Source organism: Eretmochelys imbricata, chromosome 1 (genome assembly GCF_965152235.1).
Source record: "Eretmochelys imbricata isolate rEreImb1 chromosome 1, rEreImb1.hap1, whole genome shotgun sequence".
NCBI classification, from domain to species: Eukaryota; Metazoa; Chordata; order Testudines; family Cheloniidae; genus Eretmochelys; species Eretmochelys imbricata.
This window is the reverse complement of record NC_135572.1, coordinates 64,516,611-64,538,515: the sequence shown is the minus strand read 5'-3', so window position 1 is coordinate 64,538,515 and position 21,905 is coordinate 64,516,611. Positions and strand designations below refer to the sequence as shown.

The 21,905-nt window shown below is 39.7% G+C and overlaps 1 protein-coding gene across 6 annotated transcripts in view; it reads left to right on the top strand.

Moving 5' to 3' along the window:
* NAA16 (N-alpha-acetyltransferase 16, NatA auxiliary subunit) overlaps positions 1–17,852 on the top strand; it is a 107,367-nt gene extending 89,515 nt beyond the window's left edge. For 4 of the 6 annotated variants that reach the window (XM_077812008.1, XM_077812017.1, XM_077812032.1 and 1 more), the window contains 8 exons: positions 6,435–6,563; positions 7,183–7,396; positions 9,364–9,557; positions 10,724–10,832; positions 11,642–11,740; positions 12,077–12,220; positions 15,760–15,857; positions 16,171–17,852. In XM_077812008.1, coding sequence (XP_077668134.1) covers positions 6,435–6,563; positions 7,183–7,396; positions 9,364–9,557; positions 10,724–10,832; positions 11,642–11,740; positions 12,077–12,220; positions 15,760–15,857; positions 16,171–16,371 — 1,188 coding nt within the window. In that variant the 3' untranslated portion in view covers positions 16,372–17,852. The other 2 variants (XR_013345516.1, XM_077812040.1) reach the window with 2 other exon arrangements.
* Positions 17,853–21,905: the final 4,053 nt, after the last annotated feature.

The window sequence follows — 21,905 nt, the reverse complement described above, 5'->3', positions numbered from 1 at the left end:
GTAAGTCCCTTTGTGGAACACACTTGATAGCTGTCATGTCTTGGAAAATTGTCATTGTCAAGCTATGTAACTTGGACTAATGGTTTAAGAACAAATCTGCATTTCAAATTGTTCATGCTGAATCCAAGTCATTTCAATAAGACTTAAGCCTGGTCTACACTACGAGTTTAGGTTGAATTTAGCAGAGTTCTCTCGATTTAACCCTGCGTCCATCCATGTGACAAAGCCCTTTTTTTCAACTTAAACAGCTCTTAAAATCGATTTCTTTACTCACACCCAACGAGGGGATTAGCGCTGAAATTGGCCTTGCTGGGTCGAATTTGGGGTACTGTGGATGCAATTCAATGGTTTTGGCCTCCAGGAACTATCCCAGTGTGCTCAGTTGTGACCGCTCTGGACAGCGCTCTCAACTCAGATGCGCTGGCCAGGTATACAGGAAAAGGCCCACGAACTTTTGAATCTCATTTCCTGTTTGGCCAGCGTGGTGAGCTCACCTGCACAGGTCACCATGCAGAGCTCATCATTGCAGGAGACCATGCAGTCCCAGAATCGCCGAAGAGCTCCAGAATGGACCGAATGGGAGGTACTGGATCTGATCACTGTATGGGGAGACGAATCCATGCTGGCAGAACTCTGTTCGAAAAGACGAAATGCCAAAATATTTGAAAAAAATCTCCAATGGCATGAAGGACAGGGGCTATCACAGGGACCCACAGCAGTGCTGCGTGAAAATTAAGGAGCTCAGGCAAGCCTACCAAAAAACAAGAGAGGCAAACAGCCGCTCTGGTTCAGAGCCCCAGACATGCTGCTTCTATGATGAGCTGTATGCCATTCTAGGGGGTGCAGCCACCACTACCTCAACCCTGTGCTTTGACGCCATCCAAGGAGTGGGAGGCAACACGGAAGCAGGTTTTGGGGGCGAGGAAGATAATAGCTCACAGCAAGGAAGCGGAGAAACTGGTTTCCCCAACAGCCAGGATCTGTTTATCACTGGACTCAGTACCCCCTGAACCTACCCAAGGTGGGCTCCTGGACCCTGAAGGTGGAGAAGGGACCTCTGGTGAGTGTACCTTTTGTAAATATTTATACATGGTTTAAAAGCAAGCGTGTTTAACAATTAATTTGCCTTGGCATTCGTGGTCAGTACAGCTACTGGAGAAAGTCTGGGAATGGAGCGGAAATCCTCCAGGGACACCTCCATAAAGCTCTCCTGGATGTACTCCCAAAGCCTTTGCAAAAGGTGTCTGGGGAGGGCAGCCTTATTCTGTCCTCCATGGTAGGACACTTTCCCACGCCAGGCCAGTAGCACTTAGTCGAGAATCACTGCAGAACAAAGCATTGCAGCGTATGGTCCCGGTGTTCGCTGGCATTCAAACAACATCCGTTCTTTATCTCTCTGTGTTACCCTCAGGAGAGTGATATCATTCATGGTCACCTGGTTGAAATACGGTTGTTTTAGTAAGCAGACATTCAGAGGTGCCCGTTCCTGCTGGGCTGTTTGTGGCTGAACAGAAATCAAGGTTAGTTGGGTTTCCGCTGCATGTGAACCTGGAAACTGCAGCCCCTCCTTTTAAATTGCCAACCCATTTTAAATGGCCAACCCAATGGCTACTTCATATGGGAAATGAGGGTGCTGCTGTTTGAAACCATTCCCACATGTTATGAAGATTAAAGAAGCCAAAAGACTGTGGCTTACCATGGCTGCCTGCAAGCCGAATTCTGCTGCCCGGTCCTGCGTGAGTGATCTCTCACACCAAACCGGCATATCCTCAATAAGAGGCACAATGTGACCTTGTAATGAAAGCACATGTGCTTTGTAATGTTAACAGCAGGATTTACTGTGAAAGAGTCTACCCATTGTTCTATAAAATGTCTCTTTAACTACTACTCTCCCTTTTTTTCTTCCACCAGCTGCATATGTTTCTCCTTCCCAGAGGCTAGCAAAGATAAGAAGGCGAAAAAAACACATTCGCGATTAAATGTTCTGACCTCAGGCTGTCCTCCCACACTGACAGAGCACAGCAAAATACATGGAGGCAGACAATCTCAGAGTGCAAGAAAACACAATATGACCATGAGGAGAGGTGGTGGGCTGAAGATGTTAGGTGGCATCAGCTTGCTGAAAGAAGGCAGGAGTCAATGCTCAGGCTGCTGGAGGATTAAACTCATATGCTCCAGCATATGGTTGAGCTGCAGAAAAGGCAGCAGGAGCACAGACTGCTGCTACAGCCCCTGTGTAACCAACTGCTCCCCACCCCAAGTTCCATAGCATCCTCACCCAGACGCCCAAGAACGCGGCGGGGGGGCCTACAGCCACACCACCCCAAAGGATTGCCCAAGCAACAGAAGGCTGGCATTCAATAAGTTTTAAAGTGCTGTGTGGCCTCGTCCCTCCCTCCTCCACCACCCCTCGTGGGCTACCTTGGCAGTTATCCCCCTGTTTGTGTGATGAATGAATTAATAAAGAATGCATGAATGTGATGCAACAATGACTTTATTGCCTCTGCAAGCAGTGATCGAAGGGGGGAGGGGAGGGTGCTTAGCTTACAGGAAAGTAGAGTGAACCTGGGGGGCGAGGGAGGTTTCCATCAAGGAGAAACGAACATAACTTTCACACTGTAGTCTGGTCATTTCTGAAACTGGTTTTCAAAGCTTCTCTGATGCGCACTGTGCCCTCCTGTACTCTGCTAATCACCCTGGTGTTTGGATGCGTGTAATCAGCAGCCAGGCGATTTGCGTCAACCTCCCACCCCGCCATAAACATCTCCCCCTTACTCTCACAGATATTGTGGAGCACACAGCAAGCAGTAATAACAATGGGAATATTGGTTTCGCTGAGGTCGAAAAAGAAAAGGAGTACTTGTGGCACTTTAGAGACTAACAAATTTCGTTAGTCTCTAAGTTGCCACAAGTACTCCTTTTCTTTTTGCGAATACAGACTAACACGGCTGCTACTCTGAAAGCTGAGGTCTAATAGTCAGTAAACTGTGCCAGCGTGCCTTTAAATGTCCAAATGCACATTCTACCACTATTCTGCACTTGCTCAGCCTATAGTTGAACAGCTCCTGACTACTGTCCAGGGTGCCTGTGTACGGCTTCATGAGCCATGGCATTAAGGGGTAGGCTGGGTCCCCAAAGATAACTGTTGGCATTTCAACATCCCCAACGGTTATTTACTGGTCTGGGGATAAAGTCCCTTGCTGCAGCCATTGAAACAGACCAGAGTTCCTGAAGATGCGAGCGTCTTGTACCTTTCCCAGCCATCCCACGTTGATGTTGGTGAAACGTCCCTTGTGATCCACTAGTGCTTACGGCACCATTGAAAAGTACCCCTTTCGGTTTATGTACTCACTGCTTTGGTGCTCCAGTGCCAAGATAGGGATATGGGTTCCGTCTATCGCCCCACCATTGCAGCAAAGCCATCCACTATGACCTGCACATTTCTCAGAGTCACTACCCTTGATGTCAGCAGCTCAGTGATAGCGTTGGCTACTTTCATCACAGCAGCCCCCACAGTAGATTTGCCCTCTCCAAATTGATTCCCGATTGACCGGTAGCTGTCTGGCGTTGCAAGCTTCCACAGGGCTGTTGCCACTCGCTTGTAAACTGTGAGGGCTGCTCTCATCTTGGTATTCTTGCGCTTCAGGGTAGGGGAAAGCAAGTCACAAAGTTCCATGAAAGTGCCCTTACGCATGCGAAAGTTTCGCAGCCACTGGGAATCGTCCCAGACCCACAACACTATGTGGTACCACCACTCTGTGCTTGTTTCCCGGGCCCAGAATCGGCGTTCCATGCCATGAACCTGCCCAATTGACACCATGATGTGCACATTGTAGGAGCCTGTACTTTGTGAGAACTCTATGTCCATGTCCTCATCAGTCTCGTCACCACACTGCAGTCGCCTTCTCCTCACCTGGTTTCACTTTTCTTGCAAGTTACGGTTCTGCATATCTTTATAGATAATGTGCGTGGTGTTTATAGTGCTCATAATTGCCGCAGTGATCTGAGCGGACTCCATGTTCCCAGTGCTATGGCGTCTGCGCTGAAAAAGAAGGCGCGAAACGATTGTCTGCCTTTGCTCTGGCTTACAGGGTTGGCTTACAGGGAATTAAAATCAACAAAGGGGGTGGCTTTGCATCAAAGAGAAACAGAGTGATCCCATCAAGGATAGAACTCAGAACCCTGGGTTTAGCAGGCCATTGATTTCACAGAGAGAGGGAGGATAAAATGAATACAAAACAAATCTGGTCTATTTCTTGTTTTGATCCACTTCATCTATCTTTATACATCTTGCTGGCAGCATACGGGGCAGTATGACTGCTGGCCATCGTCGTCTCCTGGCTGCTTATTAGAAGACGGTGCAGTAGGACTGCCGGCAGGACTGAATCACTATGGGATGAAACTTAAAAGGGAAATGACCTGGCTGAGTCACTCCCATGTTTGCCCAGGCACCCCTGACTGACCTCACCGAGGTCAGCTAAAAGAGCACCCGGAGTATGGCAACGATGGCTACCAGTCATATTGCACTGTCTGCTGCCAAAAGGCAATGAGCTGCTGCTGTGTAGCAATGCAGTACCGCGTCTGCCAGCACCCAGGAGACGTACGGTGAGCTGAGTGGGCTCCATGCTTGGTGTAGTATGGCGTCTGCACGGGTAACCCAGGAAAAAAGGCACGGAACGATTGTCTGCCGTTGCTTTCACAGAGAGAGGGAGGGAAAGGGGTGCCTGACGATATGTACCCAGAACCACCCGCAACAATGTTTTTGCCCCATCAGGCATTGGGATTTCTACCCAGAATTCAAATGGGCGGCAGAGACTGCGGGAACTGTAGGATAGCTACCCACAGTGTAACGCTCCAGAAGTTGACGGTTGCCTCGGTACTGTGGACACACTCCGCCAACTAAATGCCGACTAATGCACTTGTGTGGGGACTCTCACAATCGACTGTATAAAAACGCTTTCTACAAAACCAACTTCTATAAATTCGACCTAATTTTGTAGTGTAGACATAGCCTTAGGCTTCTGAGGGCCAGTTTTTCAAAGCTATTTTGGCACCTAACGATGCAGATAGACATCAAAATCCTAAGCACCTAATTCCCATTGATTTAACTTGAAAATGGGATTTAGCCTCCTAAGCCACTTTTATGCACTCCTGAAAACTTAACTTGTAGCCCCCTGCTTATAAAGTCCACGATGTCTGCATTCATGTGAGTGTAAAAACTAAGGTCCTCGCTGCAAAACAGTTTGTATAATTCCAGAAATTTAAGCAGCACTTCAGTAATACCATTCTTCTACCTAAGGTGCTCACTGCTTGTCAGTTTCCAGAAACTGTAGAAATCCACAGTATAGTCTGGTGATTCCTATAAGCAGAGAACTTTTTCACTAAGTGCAGGTGAGGGAGGATCTGGTTTGATTTAGTGTGCCATTTAGTTTTTGTATAAAGTTTTTTGTACTGTGGAAAATAAGATGTCTTTGTTTTCTTAGAATATCAATGGAAGTCTTTGTTGACTCTTCTGTTGTATCATCTATGAAAGTTTTGATCTAAATGTTTGTTATTTTTATCAGCTGACATTTATATTTTCACGTATTAATGGAACAATTTTAGTATTTTCTTCAGATGTAGTAATGCAGTCTATCTATAGTTTTTGATACAGAATTAAGACAAAGATACATTTAAGTGTTAAATAATTCATATGTCAGAATTAGATTATTTAGTAGTGTTTTCCTTTCCTCTTAAGTGTTTTGATAATTTGGTGGCAAACTTGGTTTCTTGTATGTCATTATTTTGATAGTTTATGCAGAACGTGCCTTCCAGTTTATTCAGTAGTTTTTATTGATCTAAAATCTTGAAATTTATATTAAAAAAAAAAATCCTACACTCAATTTTTATTTATTTTTAATTCCAAATCCAGAGTATAAAACTTTGTTTGGGATCAGTAGAGGTACTAGCAACAAACCAGTAAATATACCTGTTGGTTTTAAACTAGCAGGTGCTTCCTCTGATTCAGGCAAAAAAGAATAAACGAATCCTTCAGAAACTTAGATTCTCATAAAAATGAGTCTGATATTTCACTGCCTCTTAATCTTAGAAGAGGGAATTGTTTCTTTTCTTGTTTGAATTTATCTTAAAAAAATATTGAGATATTTTTCAAGCATATTAATCTGTGCCCATGTGGCTTTGCAGAAGTACAACTTAAAGAAACAAGGAGGCTGGAAGAAGGATCAGTTTGAGCAGGAGTGATTTTTTTTCTTTTCAGAATGTCAATAACTATTCAATAAGAGAGGTTTTGCAGTTATCGCTATTTTTTATTGTATTGCAAGTGTGTTTATAGATGAGTGAATGGTTGTTTAGTAACAAAAGTCATGTGTGAGGAAAAGGGTATACAGCAGTTGATAAATTATTGGTTTCACCAGTTATGAATATCTTCATTTTAGGAAGGGACATCTGCTATGGAAAATCTAAATGAGATGCAGTGTATGTGGTTCCAGACTGAATGCGCTTCAGCTTATCAGAGACTCGGGAAGTGTGGTGATGCTTTGAAAAAATGTCATGAAGTGGAAAGGGTAAGTAGGTAAAAAATTTGGTCTGTTCCTATATAAATTTTTTCATAATGCAGTGTAAATATTGGTTGCCTCAATCAGTTCAGCATGGCATTCTTAACATTTAAAACTCTGGATATTGCAGTTTTTAAAAATGCTATATAATCTGTGTGTTAACTTAATGGATAACAGATCTTGTTCTTTGTTAATGTAACTATTATTAAAACGGTAAGTGAAAAGTCCAATAACCATAAATCTTTTTGACACGTTATCTAAAACTATTCTTACATTGCTTTGTGCCATCTCTCTTCTACCTGTTCAAAAATGTATATATTGTTTAAAAACAAAATAAAATGGGATAGTATTTTCTGATGGACTCGGAACAATACAAATTGCTGTTCACATCAACGGGGGCGGGCAGCGTTTGTTTTTTGGGTAAATTAAGTTAGCTTGCTTTTAAAAGAGATGGAGGGAGGATTTCTCTTAGCTACATTTTGACAATAAATGGTTGTCTCTTATTTTCTGTGTTAGATATGTCGGGGTTGCAAATAATGCTACTTGTTACTCCACTTTGTATCTAAATGGTAATGAACAGAAAATTGGTGAAAGGATTTAAGTGTGATCTTGGTTTTTGTTTTTTTAGCATTTTTTTGAGATTACAGATGATCAGTTTGACTTCCACACATACTGCATGAGAAAGATGACTCTTCGGGCCTACGTAGACCTTTTGAGATTGGAAGATGTTCTCAGAAAACATGCCTTTTATTTCAAGGCTGCTCGATCAGCAATTGAAATCTACTTGAAACTACATGATAATCCTCTAACCAATGAAAGCAAAGAACAAGAAGTGAATTCAGGTACCTAGGCAGTAATGGAGGCCAACATGTGTAAATAACACAAATTAAAACTTACTTAGCTAAATAATATTGCAGGCTATAAAATTATTATATATTGTAACATACAGAAGTTTTCATTTTCTGTCCTTGAATGTTTGATCAGTAACTGAAAAGAAATAGTCAAGAATAAATATTATGACAGACAAGCTTTTTTTTATCAAACTACAAAACTAGTAGATGAAAAAAAGACAGATATCGGTTGAATTTAGTAAAGCATTTGGTGTATATAAAATATATTCTAAAAATTCATCTTGTTTTAGATATGAACACCATTACATAAATCTTAAACCAGGAAAATAATAAATGAAGAGGTAATGATAAAACAATCATGTATTGAGTTTAGGGGAAAGTAGTCAATGGATTGCTGCAGTAATTGGTGTGAGACCTAATGTAGTTAATATATTAATAATCTAATAGAACTGGTAAACACCACAATACATTTTGTGTGCAAAATACCTACCACTGTGCCTGGAGAAAACAGACAGAGAGACCTAGAGATGTTAGAATTATGTACAGGAAATAAATTGAGCTTCAACTTGGCAAAATACAAGTGAATACATCTGGGAAATAATTTGAAAATGGTATTCATTTGGAAAAATATTTTCTCAGAAAGTGTAAATGTGAAGGATCTAAGGGGGTAGTAATGGCGAGTAAATTAGTTATGAGGTTCTTCAAACACAGTATGCCTGCAAAGCATCTAAAGACTGTACTTCCCACCCATGCACCAGTGATGCTGCAAGTAGAATATTTCATGTATCCAGAGCATCTTAATGTTGAGATAGCATTGATCAAGGGGAAGAAATTCAAAGATAATAATTTAATTTTTTTAAAGGACAGGAAGAATCAACATATGTGAGACCAATAAATCCTTGTCCTCCCTTCAGAGTATAATAAATTACACAATACATCATGACAGGTTTCAGAGTAGCAGCCGTGTTAGTCTGTATCCGCAAAAAGAAAAGGAGTACTTGTGGCACCTTAGAGACTTAACAAATTTATTTGAGCATAAGCTTTCGTGAGCTACAGCTTACTTCATCGGATACAATCAGATCCGATGACGTGAGCTGTAGCTCACGAAAGCTTATGCTCAAATAAATTTAAGTCTCTAAGGTGCCACAAGTCCTCCTTTCCTTTTTACAATACATCATGTATAACAAGATGTACGTTTTACAGCACAGCTCAATGCACTTATGTCACTTTTTTTCTTTTCTCCACCAAGTTGTCTGTCTGTTTATAGTGGAAGCTTCTCTTATGTTCTTATGAAGCACCTAGTACATTAGCTGTACATAAATTATTTATGCTATATAACAGTTAAACTTACTTTAGAAGGTAGTATAAGTCTATGCACTTGAAGGGTACAAACACTCCAGTATAATATGAATGTTTTAGTTGGTTTCCAGTAGATATTAGCAAGAGCATTAAGATGATATTGAACTAAGGGTAACAGGTGAATTCAAGTTTGGTCTCCAAGAAAAATGTCATCCAGCTTTTGTTGGGCCACCTGAGATCTTTGGATGAAAGACATGGTATGAGTACACAGTGGTCTAATAATGTCCCAGGATGCAAATAATAATATAGGATTTCCAAACTTCACACTTCATCTGACTCATGGTTTAAATAAATATTTCTAAGTTTCTGGACTTTCATTTTTATATTATTTATATAAACCTTGGCATTTAAGATTACAAAATGTTTTCTGTTGAAAGTGTAATGTCCAGTAATATTAGACTACATAGTAATTGGTGCATTTTACTGATAAGTGAAAAAGGTTTCTTTTTGAAATTTCTGTACAAATACATCTCTCCTTTCCCTATATGAAAAGTCTAGAGATGCCCATATATTGTTTGAGGAAAAACCAAGATTATTATTGAAATTCTGAGTCTGTATAAATCAGATGTTAATTTAAACTTATTTTATTTTATCTATAGAAAACCTTTCAGCCAAAGAACTGAAGAAAATGCTGAGCAAGCAGAGAAGAGCACAGAAGAAAGCTAAACTTGAAGAGGAGAGAAAGCATGCAGAAAGAGAACGACAGCAAAAGACTCAAAAGAAAAAACGAGATGAGGAAGAGGAGGAAACTAGTGGTCCCAAGGAAGAATTAGTTCCTGAAAAACTGGAGAGAGTAAGCATTGTGTTACTTGTTATGTAAAATTTATGGCAGTTCATCTTGTGATATTCTCTTTGGCCACCCCTCCCCCACTCCCGTCCCCACACACTTCTGGAAGATTGTAACATTGGAAATCTTTTAAAGTGAGATTTAAAAATCCTTTTAAAGGGACAAATCAATTTAAAAATTATTTTTGTACAAAACAAATTTGCCGACCATTTTTATAACACCTATAATTAAATAAAAGATTACAGAAAAAATGGTAGTTCACTTTTTCTCCAGTATGTTTAGTTTGTGCATTTGACAGCACTTTGTTGATGATTGTGTGTTTTTTTTAAAAAACAAACACACACACACACATCCCATGGTCTAAAACAGCAGGTGGAATCAGAGGGAGCACCAGGAAACAAATGAGACGATGCTGGTTAGCATGATAGGCAGTGGTCTTGGAACATTAGCTACCTAGCCATTGTCAGTTTTTGTAGGCACTGTTCTTCTGTACAGCTGTGTCCCTTGTCGTTTATATAGGTGTTTTCCATAGCTAGAGAGTAGAGGAAAAAGTAGGAAAATGTGATTGACAGCCACAAAATTTGGCATGAGGACTTAAGTACATTTGTTTGTAAATATCTGAAACTATTTTTTAATTATGAATTAGTTCAGATGTTTATTTTTGTTACCACTATGATATTAGTTAGAAGGTACCCATCTGAAATACGTGGCGGTAATGCCACATGTAGCTATAGTCAAATAGGGGTCAACTTAAAATGGTCAAAAGACAGCAGTGATATATAAACTGTTTATTCAAATACATGTTTCTTGGTTCAGTTTACTTCAGACAGGTGTCGTCATGGTTTACTGGTTGGCTATGTGATCTCTTAAGCTCTATAGGTAATGCGTTCTTGAGTATAAATGGAGGTTTTTCTGTTTTGTGCCTGTACTCTAGAAATCAGATAGGTGATTGAAGTACTCTTTTCCTTGCTGTGCATAGTGGGACCAGGACAGGTGTGTGTGTGGTTTTTTATTTGTGTTTTTGTTCAAAAAAACAAAAGGGCTAATCTGTCACTGCATGGTGGTTGAAATTCATAGAAAGCTTAATCTTTTAAAAAGATTTTATTTATATATATGTGTGTGATAGATGCCTCCTTTTTACATAACCTTAATTTCGTCTTCTATTAAAACAGGTCAAAAATCCATTAGAGGAAGCTATTAAGTTCCTTATGCCACTTAAGAATCTTGTTGCAGATAACATAGACACACATCTGTTAGCATTTGAAATATACTTTAGAAAAGGTAAAGTATATGCAAATTTTAATTTTTCTCCAAATGTTCTAATCCTTCTTCAACTTATTTTTACCCAGTTGTAGTCTATGTTTACTAACTTACTGAGGCAAGAGTTTCCATCATGCCTAGCATTGATGGATAAATATTACAGAAAACTTAATGTATACCATGTCACCTTTCTTTGGCAGCACATAATTTGTTCTTAAAACTGACCTTAAGAATAAAGGAATTATATAAAGACTATATGCTAATGAGATATGGAGGAAAAAATATTTCCAGTTGTAATTCTTCAGCAATTAAAAAATTAGACTAATGTACCTGATGCAATGTTGCTAATAACTGTGAGCAGCAGCTCTTCTATAATGGAATGAAGTTAGGGGCTACCACAATGTGTTGTGTATTTGCGTATTGAGAGTACAGATATGACCATTCTGCATAAGATTTGGTGTTTCTAATATTTGCATTAGATTTACTAATGAAATCACAAAGGAATTGGGGAGATAACTTCCTATAAAAGCTAGACACCTAAATATTAGACTTATTTTTACATGGTTGGTGGGTTTTTCAGAAAACATTGCTATTATCACTCTGTAAAAACAATGATTTTTTTTTTAAATTTCTGAAAAGAGAAGAGTAAAAATATGCCTAACATTTTTTTAACTAAATCTAACGGTGTTTGGCATTTTGGGGTATATTTATGAGAAAGTTAAAGATTTGGGTCAGTGTCTGCATTGAAATTTAAAGGGATACAAAAAGTTAAAGGGAAGTGTGTATCTATAACCTTGGTTTTGGTTTTTTGATTCTTGTTTTTTGCACAGGAAAGTTTCTGTTAATGTTGCAGTCTGTCAAGAGAGCTTTTGCTATCAACAATAATAATCCATGGCTACATGAATGTTTGATTAAATTCTCTAAATCTGGTATGTACAATGAAGCAGCTGTAGATATTTTAGTGTCTAAATACTATAGAAACACTAATATATTTAAAATAAAATAGACACACGGGGCAAAAAATTGCATTAACTATATACAAAGTGTTCAGAATTTCATCAGAACCTATTGAAGCCCTCTAATATTTTGCTGAAAATCAAAGATGGTAAAATACTGACTTCTGTAATACTGATTTCAACCATTGTGTGTGTGTGTGTGTATGTGCTAAAGTGGTGTATTACTAGACTTGAAGTTTATCTGGACCAATAGCAGCAACGGTAACTTTCTGCTTTTCTTTTTTTTTCTTTTTTTTTTTTTTTGTAAAGTATCTGATCATAGTAATCTCCCAGAAATTGTGAACAAGGTCCTAACTCAAGAAATGCAGAAAATCTTTGTTAACAAAGATTTGGAAAGTTTTAACGAAGAGTTTCTCAAACATAATGCTACCTCCATTCTGCATCTGCTCTCAGGTTTGTTTATTTTGATGCTATGAAAATGTTAAATGATTGTAAATAATCAAGTTAATATAACAAGGAGTTCTTGTGGCAACTTAGAGACTAACAAATTTATTTGGGCATTCTTCTTACTGTATTTTTCACTCCATGCATCTGAAGAATGCCCAAATAAATTTCTTAGCCTCTAAGGTGCCACAAGGACTCCTCATTATTTTTGCTGATACAGACTAAAACGGCTATCACTCTGAAACTAATCAAGTTAATGTCTTTCTCTGTTCTTCATTCCAATTAGAATATGCCAGAGGCTCAGATACAAATTATTTTTTAAATGTCTGTTTGTTTGAAGGGCTTTAACAATCCTCTTGTCCACTCACTGCCTCATGTGGGAAGCTTTCCGTTTCTACAGGATTTATTTTTAAAAGAAAAATAATTTTCTATCCCTTGTGGTCTCAAAAAACCTTTGTAATGTAAACAGTCCTCCCTCCTTATTTTCCACTTAGCTGGAGTGCCTCTGCTTCTGCTCATAGCTTTTCAAAGCAGCAGCAACAGAATGAAAGAACAAGACTAGTAACTTTCACCTCTGCTATTCACAACACTGGGTAATGACGGAAAAGTCAAGAATTATGTCAATTTTACGCTGCTCTTGTTGCTGCTGCTTAAGAGTGGTCAATTAAGATACTAAGTGGCAGCAGGACACACAAAACAACTTGGGGGTAGGATAGGGTAGAGTAGAGGAGTGGAGTGGCCAGAAGGCTCTGGATAAAAATAGTTCAGAATAGAAATCTCCTCCTCAGGAAGACAGCGGCAAGGGTGAGAGAAAATAAAACTTTTCCCTTCCAGCAGCTTGAAGGTGAGAAGAGTCTTCACATTTATCAGACATTTACAGTGGGATCAATGAAGGGACTTAAGCATTGCAATATTGAGCATCAGAGCACCTAACTTTTAGATGCCTAGAAAATCACAGCAACACTGCATTCCACAAAGCCAAGTTAAACACTTGGGCTCCTATACAGTGAATGGGGACAGATAGGTGCCTAAGAATATGATCCACAAAACCCAGCATGCTAGATGGGGAGCTGTGTAGGCAAGCCAATAGAAGATGCTGAGGAGAAGCATGTGGGCTAAGCTCTGTCCCTCTCATGGAAATAGGTGCTTCCCTGCAGCCAGGACTCATGTTCCTATCTCTGCTTACAATCCACAAACGGGATCTCATTGCCTGGAGTCAGGTGGTGAGGCACCTAAGTGACTTCTTCCAGGAATGAGTTAGATGTCTGCCTCATTCCACACAAAACAGGAGGAGGAAGAAATGACCACCTTTATAACTTCTAGCCCACTGGTTACAGCATTTGCCTAGGAGGTAGAAGACCCCGGTTCAATTCCCCCGTCTCTTTCAGAGGGTGGAGGAGATATTTGAACAGAGGGTCTCCCACCTCTCAGGAGTGTGTGCTGACTACTGAGCTATGGGATATTCTGATGTGGGGCTCCCTCAGTCTACCTTAGTTGAAGCTGTTCCACTGTAGATAAATAATGAAAGAGTGACTAAAGTAAGGGGACTGGACTCAGGACCTCCTGGGCAGGTGCCTTAACTCCTGGACTTACAAAATCATATTCTCTCTCGCCTAGTGACTGTTTCACTATGGATAAGACTGTTTAAGTCATTACCAGTCCAGTGGTTAAGGTATTTTAAGTGGCTGGAAACCAGTAAATCGAGTATTGTAGTGGCACAGATTAAAATTAATGGTTTATGGAGCATTACAGTGTGTTCAGTACTGTTAGCAAGAATATTTAGAGAATAAGATTGTTGGAGAAAAGGATGGTCCTGGGTTGTAATGTAGATTAACTTTGTGTGACTGCATCACGCTGTCACCTGTTTCAACATAATCAAGTTTGGGTTTGCCTACAGACTTTCATTGCAGTCTACGTCTCTTATAATTGCCAGTCCTGCACACCCAGTACTGGAATCTGCAAGGCAAGCTGGATGGTTCTTTCTTTCTTGGGCATTGTAGGCTGGTGGGCTAAATCACCATCCTGGGGCATACAAGTGGCCACACACAGTTCAGTTTCTAGCCTGTGCTTGAGGGTTGTGTTTATTCTCCAACATAAAAAAAAAATTGAAACATGAAACAACAAAATAATAGTCCTGTTCCCTACCTATGTTATGGGGTCCTCTGACTCATGGCAGCTTATTAGTCAGGGCTTTCCCAGTCTGGGGAATCCTCAGGGCTACTTGCCCCCACACAGTCCTCTTCTGCAGCTACAGAAGAGTGTACACCGAGCCCTCTCCTTGTCCCAGACTCTCATGTGGAGTCTGCGTTCCTCATTTATATCCCCCAGCTGGGAATCATCAGCCCCAATCACTTGATGCTGCCCAGCTGGGTTGGCTGATTCCCACCAGCTACCTACTGGACTCCTCTCTAGAGCAGGGCTGGTTGCCCCAGGCTGCCCTGGCTCTTTAAGAGGTAAACCACCCTGTTATGGGCATCATCACTAAAAAGATTCTGCATGCTAAATTAAGTCTTTGATGACAGCCCTGTGCTACCTCATAGTCTTCATTGGACTTGCATTTAAATTGGTTACATTTATTTAATGAATAATTATTAATGATTCCACAAGACAAGAACATATTCCAGTTCACCCCTTCTTAGGTGTTTAGTTCCGTAGAGCAATCAGAAATAAAAAGCTATAAAAACTTACTGAGAAAATAATATAGTAAGCAAATATGAGACTGAATTACAGACAAGGCATAGATCTGAGTAAGATGGTGCTGCTTTTATCTAGTTACTTTTTAGGTCAAAACCGTATTTTTTTTATATATTTTTCCTTGCAAGTAGGCTGTGTGCTTATTTAGTTTCTATGTGTTCATATTTGGGAGGGGGCAATGTCTGTTCATGCCCTTGGATTTATTCAGGTAGGATGCCAAATTACGTAAATTTGTAATTCTTCTTCTTATAATTCTTCTTAAAGGCCTGTCGTACCTGCCACATGATTAATTATCGTTATTCTAGCAGCTCACCTTAACTCCAGAGCTTTTTAAAAATAATTCACAATAGTTCTAAAAAGACATCTGCCAGTTCCTTTATCATTGTAGGGTGCATCTCAACTAGCATGCTGACTTGAATGACTTAGTTATCTAGATATTGTTTCCCTATTCTACCTGTTGACCTCTTTCCTTATTAACTGGTGCCTCAAGCATCCTATTTCTATTAACATTTTAGTGAAAATTTGAAGCAAAGTTTCTAGTGAGCATTTCATTTTTGTCAGTAGCAGAGCTACAGCTTTACTTTATCCTTATGCTCTTAATGTACTATCAAATATTTGTGCTGTCATCGCTTATAATAAGTAAAATGTGAAAATATAATTTTCTTATATAAAATATAATGGATGGAAAAATTGATATGTTCTAAAATCTGTAGAAAGCCCCAGTCCACGATATCTTTCTTTTTGTTTTTGGATTGTTTTCTGTATCAGTTTATAATTTTACAATAAATCAAGTATTTTACCAAAGAATGTTGTCAGTGTCTGATCGAATGTCTTTTTTTTTCCTTATGCTAAAGGTGCTAAGATGATGTATTTCCTGGACAAATCAAGACAGGAGAAAGCAATTGCTATTGCTACTAGATTAGATGAAACTATGAGAGACAAAAATGTGAAGGTAAGCTAATTTAATTGTAACCTCTTTGTATATTTAGGGACAAAGTAGGCGGTCTTGAGCATGTTATACGAAGCACAAGATACATGTACCTGGTTAATTTTTCTGAATCTTGATTATTAATACTAAAAGGAATATTTTTATTTTGGTTAAAATTATATTCTCGATGTCAGACTTCTGTAAACAAGGACAATGACACTTATTGCCAGCAGAGGGCGCTGCATTCATTAATCATGCAAGCGAGATTTACAGAGCCCCATGTTTTCTTTGGTAATAAAATAGTCTAGACTAAATTTAACTGTTCTTGTTTCTTTAGACTTTAACAAAGGTTTTCGAGGCACTGCTTGATGGCAGCTTCGGAAGCTGCCATACCCAATATGAAGAGTATCGGACAGCATGTCATAAACTGTTTCCTTTTACGTCTGCCTTTATGCCTGCCACAAATGAGGATGACAGTAGCTTTGCATCAGTGAACCATACAGCCGTTAACCATGATGTGCTGTCCAATGAAATTTGAAGTCGTGTACAAATAAAATATTTGACTATACCTACAGACTGGTGGGATGCAGATCAGGTTTACTTTTCCAGGATTCAGTTTTTATATCTTACAGGTATAAAATGAAATATTTGGATGCTTAAATGAAAATGGAGTATGCTGTTAGCGTGTTTTTCATCCAACAAGAACTGCCAATGTTTATGTAAACATTATCTCTAATCAACATTTGTCATGTTTATTCTTGTACTGTTTTAAGTCTTTTAACAACAAAATCCCCAAATTATGGACATTAAAGACTACTTTCACCTAAGTGTTGTTACATTTAGAAGTACATATAATAATTTCTTGGTGATGAAATTATCCGTTGAGCAGATTTTAGCAAATTAGAACTGAAAAGTGCTGCTTGTATCAATCCCCATCATCTTGTTTTGTTGGTTTTGGTTTCTTTAATTTTGGTCCTTCTGGTTTCTTTTGAAGCACATAACTGTAAATGTTGGCTGTTTGCATGTTTCTTGTCAATTCTGTGTCTTATATGGAACTAGTGCTGGTGGATATGGAGGTTTGGTTAAAAATAGATGGTAAGAGTTTTCAAAAACTCTTTTCTATCTACCTTTGTTCCATAGCTATTGTTTCCTTGCATTTTTGAATGGTTTAACATTTTAAAAAACAGTTGATTACATGTAGTTCCTTGAAATAATAGTGAATATGATACGGTTTCGATACCATTGTCTGTCTGCCTGTCTTCTTTCTTTTTTCATTGCCATTTATTGGTTTGGAAAAGCTACTCCAGTTTTGGGCAGATGCATAAGGTACAATAATGGGGAATATGGTTCTCCTCAGGATCATAAAAATTCACTGGTAAGTTTACTGTATACCTCCATTAAAAGTCTTAGGTGTGGACTTATAGCTGATAAATTTAATACTTCTCTTGCCTAAATACTATTGCTTTAAGTGCTACAAAAGCAACTAGTAGTTGAGGAGTGCATTTTATATTTAAAAATTATTTAAGGGAGCACAAATAGGCTGACTACAAATCACAATGAACCTCTTTCTTATTCTGTGTTCTGGTGCATTAACTAATAAGTGCATAAAATATACAACACATCAGAATGAAAGTCTGAACTTAACATAGCTGTTTTAAAGCATAATATTGCAGGACAAAATGACTACATATGACAGCTTTGCATTCTACAAGAACTGCTATCAAAACCTAAATATACTGTGGCTTGTACAAAAAATACATTTTCTGGAAACTGCAATGGAATCATTCAATCAGATTTGTTTTTATTTCACTGTAGTGTAAATATTTTCAGTAATATTAACTAGCCCCTCTAAGGCTAATATAAGTTCATGAAGGGGGATTTTATTAAGACAAATAAACTGTTCTAATTAAAATGGTCTCCTTTGTGTGTCATCTGTTTAGATTCAAAATTGTTGAATGAAAAGCTCACTGTAAAATAATGCCAACATATGTTATGCTGTAATAAATTATTTTGTACACACTTGCCTTTGGTTTTAATTTTTTGCAGATTCTGTGGCCACACAATTTTAAAGTAGAAAATCCATTTAACACACATTAGTTTTTCTCTTTGAATGCTCCTAGCCTCAATTCCACAGTCACTGGCAGTTCCACATTGAAACCTGTGTAAGTTGTGAAAAAATAATTCCTGCACCCACAACCTCATAGATGGTTTTGTAACTGATTTCTCTGAGAGACCTCTACAAGTAGCTTTTGTCTCATCAGTCGTCTTGCCCCAAACTGACGTTCATAATGCCTTTAGGTGGGAAAGTAGCCTACGTATAGATGACTTGAGCATAAACAGGGAAAAGCATCTGACTGCAGTTATGTGCCATTGAGCCAAAGCACCCTTTGAATCTGTTTGCTTCTGAAGCAGCCTAAGGTGTAGAAGTCAGTTAAGTCACCCAGCATCCACTTTCAATATTTGGTCTGGAAACTGGTGTCCAAATGAATGAAGGTGTAATCCAACACCCAATAAAGGCAGAAGTACTATAGATACAGGTATGGCGTGATAGGAATGCCACTGGGATCTGCTTTGCATATTGATCTTATAAATCTTGAATAAAGCCTAGCCTTACCCCCAAGACAGAATATTCATAGCACCATGTCAACAATCTGTTACCTTGAAAGCAGTAGGAATATATAGTGTAAAGAACAAACATCGTTGGCAGGTAGATGAACTAGGTCTGTGGCTTTCAAGCTTCCAGAATGGTAGAAGCCCCTGTGAAAAGGGTTTATTAATTGTAATAATTGAATCCCTTCATTCCTCTCTGCTCTTTCTGGACCTTCTGTAGGGGCTGAGGCTAGCTAAGGTCCATGGCTGGGGTCACAGGTTCAAATTGGTCTTGTATAATCGCTTCTGACCATCCTACAGACCACTGCAGAGGAGGTCTAGGGTGATGTACGAAGGAGAGTACATCTACAGAGGTGTCAAGGGGTGGATCCTGTCTGAAAACGTGTTTGGAAATGCATGCTACTTTTGCAGTAATTCTAAAGACAAAAATGTCAGGCTTGGCAGGGATGGTAGCAGCCTCCACAGAGGGGATGTATGCCATCAAAAGCTGTTGCACATGAACTCAATGTTTATGTACAGAGAATTTTATATAAAATATATGTGTGTGTGTATATATGCTAATTGTATGTATTCTATTGCAAGTTTGCCTCAGGTTTCTACTAAATTCTAAAATGTTTATTATAGTTTTGCTCTCCTTTCCTTTTCCCTTCATTTCTCTTTCTATTGTGTACTTTTTTTCATTCTTGCTTCCCATGTCCCTCCTTTCGCCTATTTCTATTTCCTTCTCATGAGTCTCTTCTTTGCTTTTCCGTTCTTTTTCTTCACTTGTGTGACTTCACTCAAACTCCACTTATTACTCCACAATCAATAATCTCTAATCCTAATTCCCTTCTATCCATTTATCCCACACTACCTTTCTTCAGCAATCATGGCCTTCCAGGAACCTTGGGGTAGTACAGCACCAGCACAAGGTCTATGAATACGGTTCCTACATGCTGTGACGATAGAAATAAACAACTGGATTTCTCCTTCCTATAGTAACACTATCCACAAAGATCTGCACTATACCCTCTGGGCCAGTTTATTTGGCCTTCCCATCAAACTTGAACTGAACTCTGACCCTCACAGATGGCATCAAGTCCAGCAGCCTCAGATTACCCTGCCCCAAACCATTCTCTCGAGTCCAACAACTCTCCCCAAGGTTTACCTCAAGTCTCCCCTTCCCTTCATTTTGCCTCCTCCAAGGCATATAGCTGATCTCAGATTCAGAAACACTCTTTTGAGACATGAGAAGCGGCTTCTCAGGTGAGGCAAGAACTGAGATCAGGGTAACTCCTAGTTTCCTACCTCTCCTTTACTGAGGAGCAGGAGGATGTGGAGTGTGGATTTAGCTCTTGTAGCACACAACTCTCAGCCATTGTTGTATGTCATATACTATGCGGCAAACTCAGTCTATATTCTGCTGCAAGGCTCTGGCAAGGTCTGTGACACTAGGACAACAGACAAAAAATTCATTTAAGAACATAAAAATGGCCATATGGGGTCAGACCAAAGGTCCATGTAGCCCAGTGTCCTTTCTTCTGACAGTGGCCAAGGCTGGGTGCCGTAGAGGGAATGAACAGTACAGGCAATCAAGTGATCCATCCCCTGTTGCCCATTCCTAGTTTCTAGCAAATGGGCTAGGGACACCATCCCTGCCCGTCCTGGCTAATAGCCATTGACGGACCTCCATGAACTTACCTAGTTCTTTTTTGAACCGTTAGTCTTGGCCTTTATATCATCCATCTTCACAACTTTCTTTTTAAAAGCTTAGTGATATAAATATGAAAAGGAATAAGAGAGTAGTAGCTTCATACCAGCTTGTGCTGATGAAGTACTGTTGAGGATTTTAATATTACTAAGGCCTTCCTTATGTTGGGAATTTGTCATGGTTACATCCATCTGTGGCTAATCACCTACATAGCTACACTAGTACCAACATCTACTTGTGAACAGGTTAAACCAAGTTTCAAATAATATAGTTGCATGTCTATTGCAGGAATTCAGACGTATGCATTTGCACCAGGACTTATAATCAAGGCAATTCCCCAGTTCAGGGATTTGAACAGCTCTCCCAGATGAGAGGACCATACCCTAGCCACTGAGCTATGGGGTATTCTAAATTGAGTGTTCTGCTGTGCACATCATAGTGACAAGTCCTGGTCATTCATGATAATGAATAGTCCTTGGACCAGGAAGAGAGCCCAAGCAAATGACTCTACAGCCTGATGGTTAGGGCAGTCACCTATGATGTGGGGACTAATTCCTGTTCCAACTATTCTTCAGTTATTTATATAAAGTGGAGTCACTTCAATAGCAGAGGCCCACATCAGAATACCCCATGGTCCAGTGACTAGGGCATTCTCCTGCAGCACAAAAGACACACATTCAAATCTCTTCCATATCATGCACAGGGGGAGTAGCAGTGTGGCTGCAGCGGCTTGGGCTAACAACCTGAATATGTACCAGGGAATTGCAGGGTGGAGTTGTCCATGGGAGGCTAGCCTGAGCCTCTGCCACACTGCTATTTTTAGGTACTAGTTGAAACAAAGCTAGCATCTGTGTCTGTCTGAGCTGGTAATTACACCTCTTAGCTGCTGCGTTGCTATACCCTTAATGCCTAGGAAAGGAGCCCACAGTTTACCTCCACCAGCTTCACATGCGTTCAAATATAGTTTGCCCTTGTCTACACTCAGATTTTAATGTGTGTTAAAACACCTTTTCCCCATGTAGACAGACTTTGAAGATACGCCTTTACTGCACAATTAACCCAGGAGATTGGCACTCGGGTCAGGGCACCCAGGTTAACCTAGCCCAGGTGTCCACATTCTCACAGCAAAACCCTACCCATGTTCATGTGTCTTCACGGTTTCTTCACTTGCATGTATCCCAAGATTATTCTTCAAGCGATGGTCCCTATGTGTATTCCACATGTGGAATACGCATGCACACCATGAGCTTGAGTCCTGAATTTTTTTGTTAGCTGTGTCCATTGGCCTGCGCATGTGCCATAGCACTCCTTGTGCTGTGAACTGAGGGCATAAAAGTTGGTGTGGGCTGATGCCTTTCCAGTTCCTTCTTACTGCCGCATGCTCTGAGCTGGAAACTTTGGTATCCTTGGCTCCTTTCTTCCCTGTGTCATTGCTGTAAAATGTCGTATATAGTTTTTTAGTAGCTTTAGTAGTTTTTTATAGTCTACATAGTATAGTTAGTATTTTTCTCCATTATTTTCCCAACCAGGAACTTTTTCCTTGCAAGAAGTCCAAAATTATCCCCAGGGTTCAAACACTGTTGTTTTCGGCCCTTGCTCCTTTTTAGTGTGTGACTGTAGCGAGGCGCAGCTGAGTCCCTGTTGTTTCTGCCCCTACTGTCCTCACAAACCCGTCAGAGAAGCCTCAGGTTGATGCAAGCACCAGTGTATTTTGAAATCTATTTCCCACCACGACCTTACTATCTATATACAGGATTTTACAGCCAGGTTTC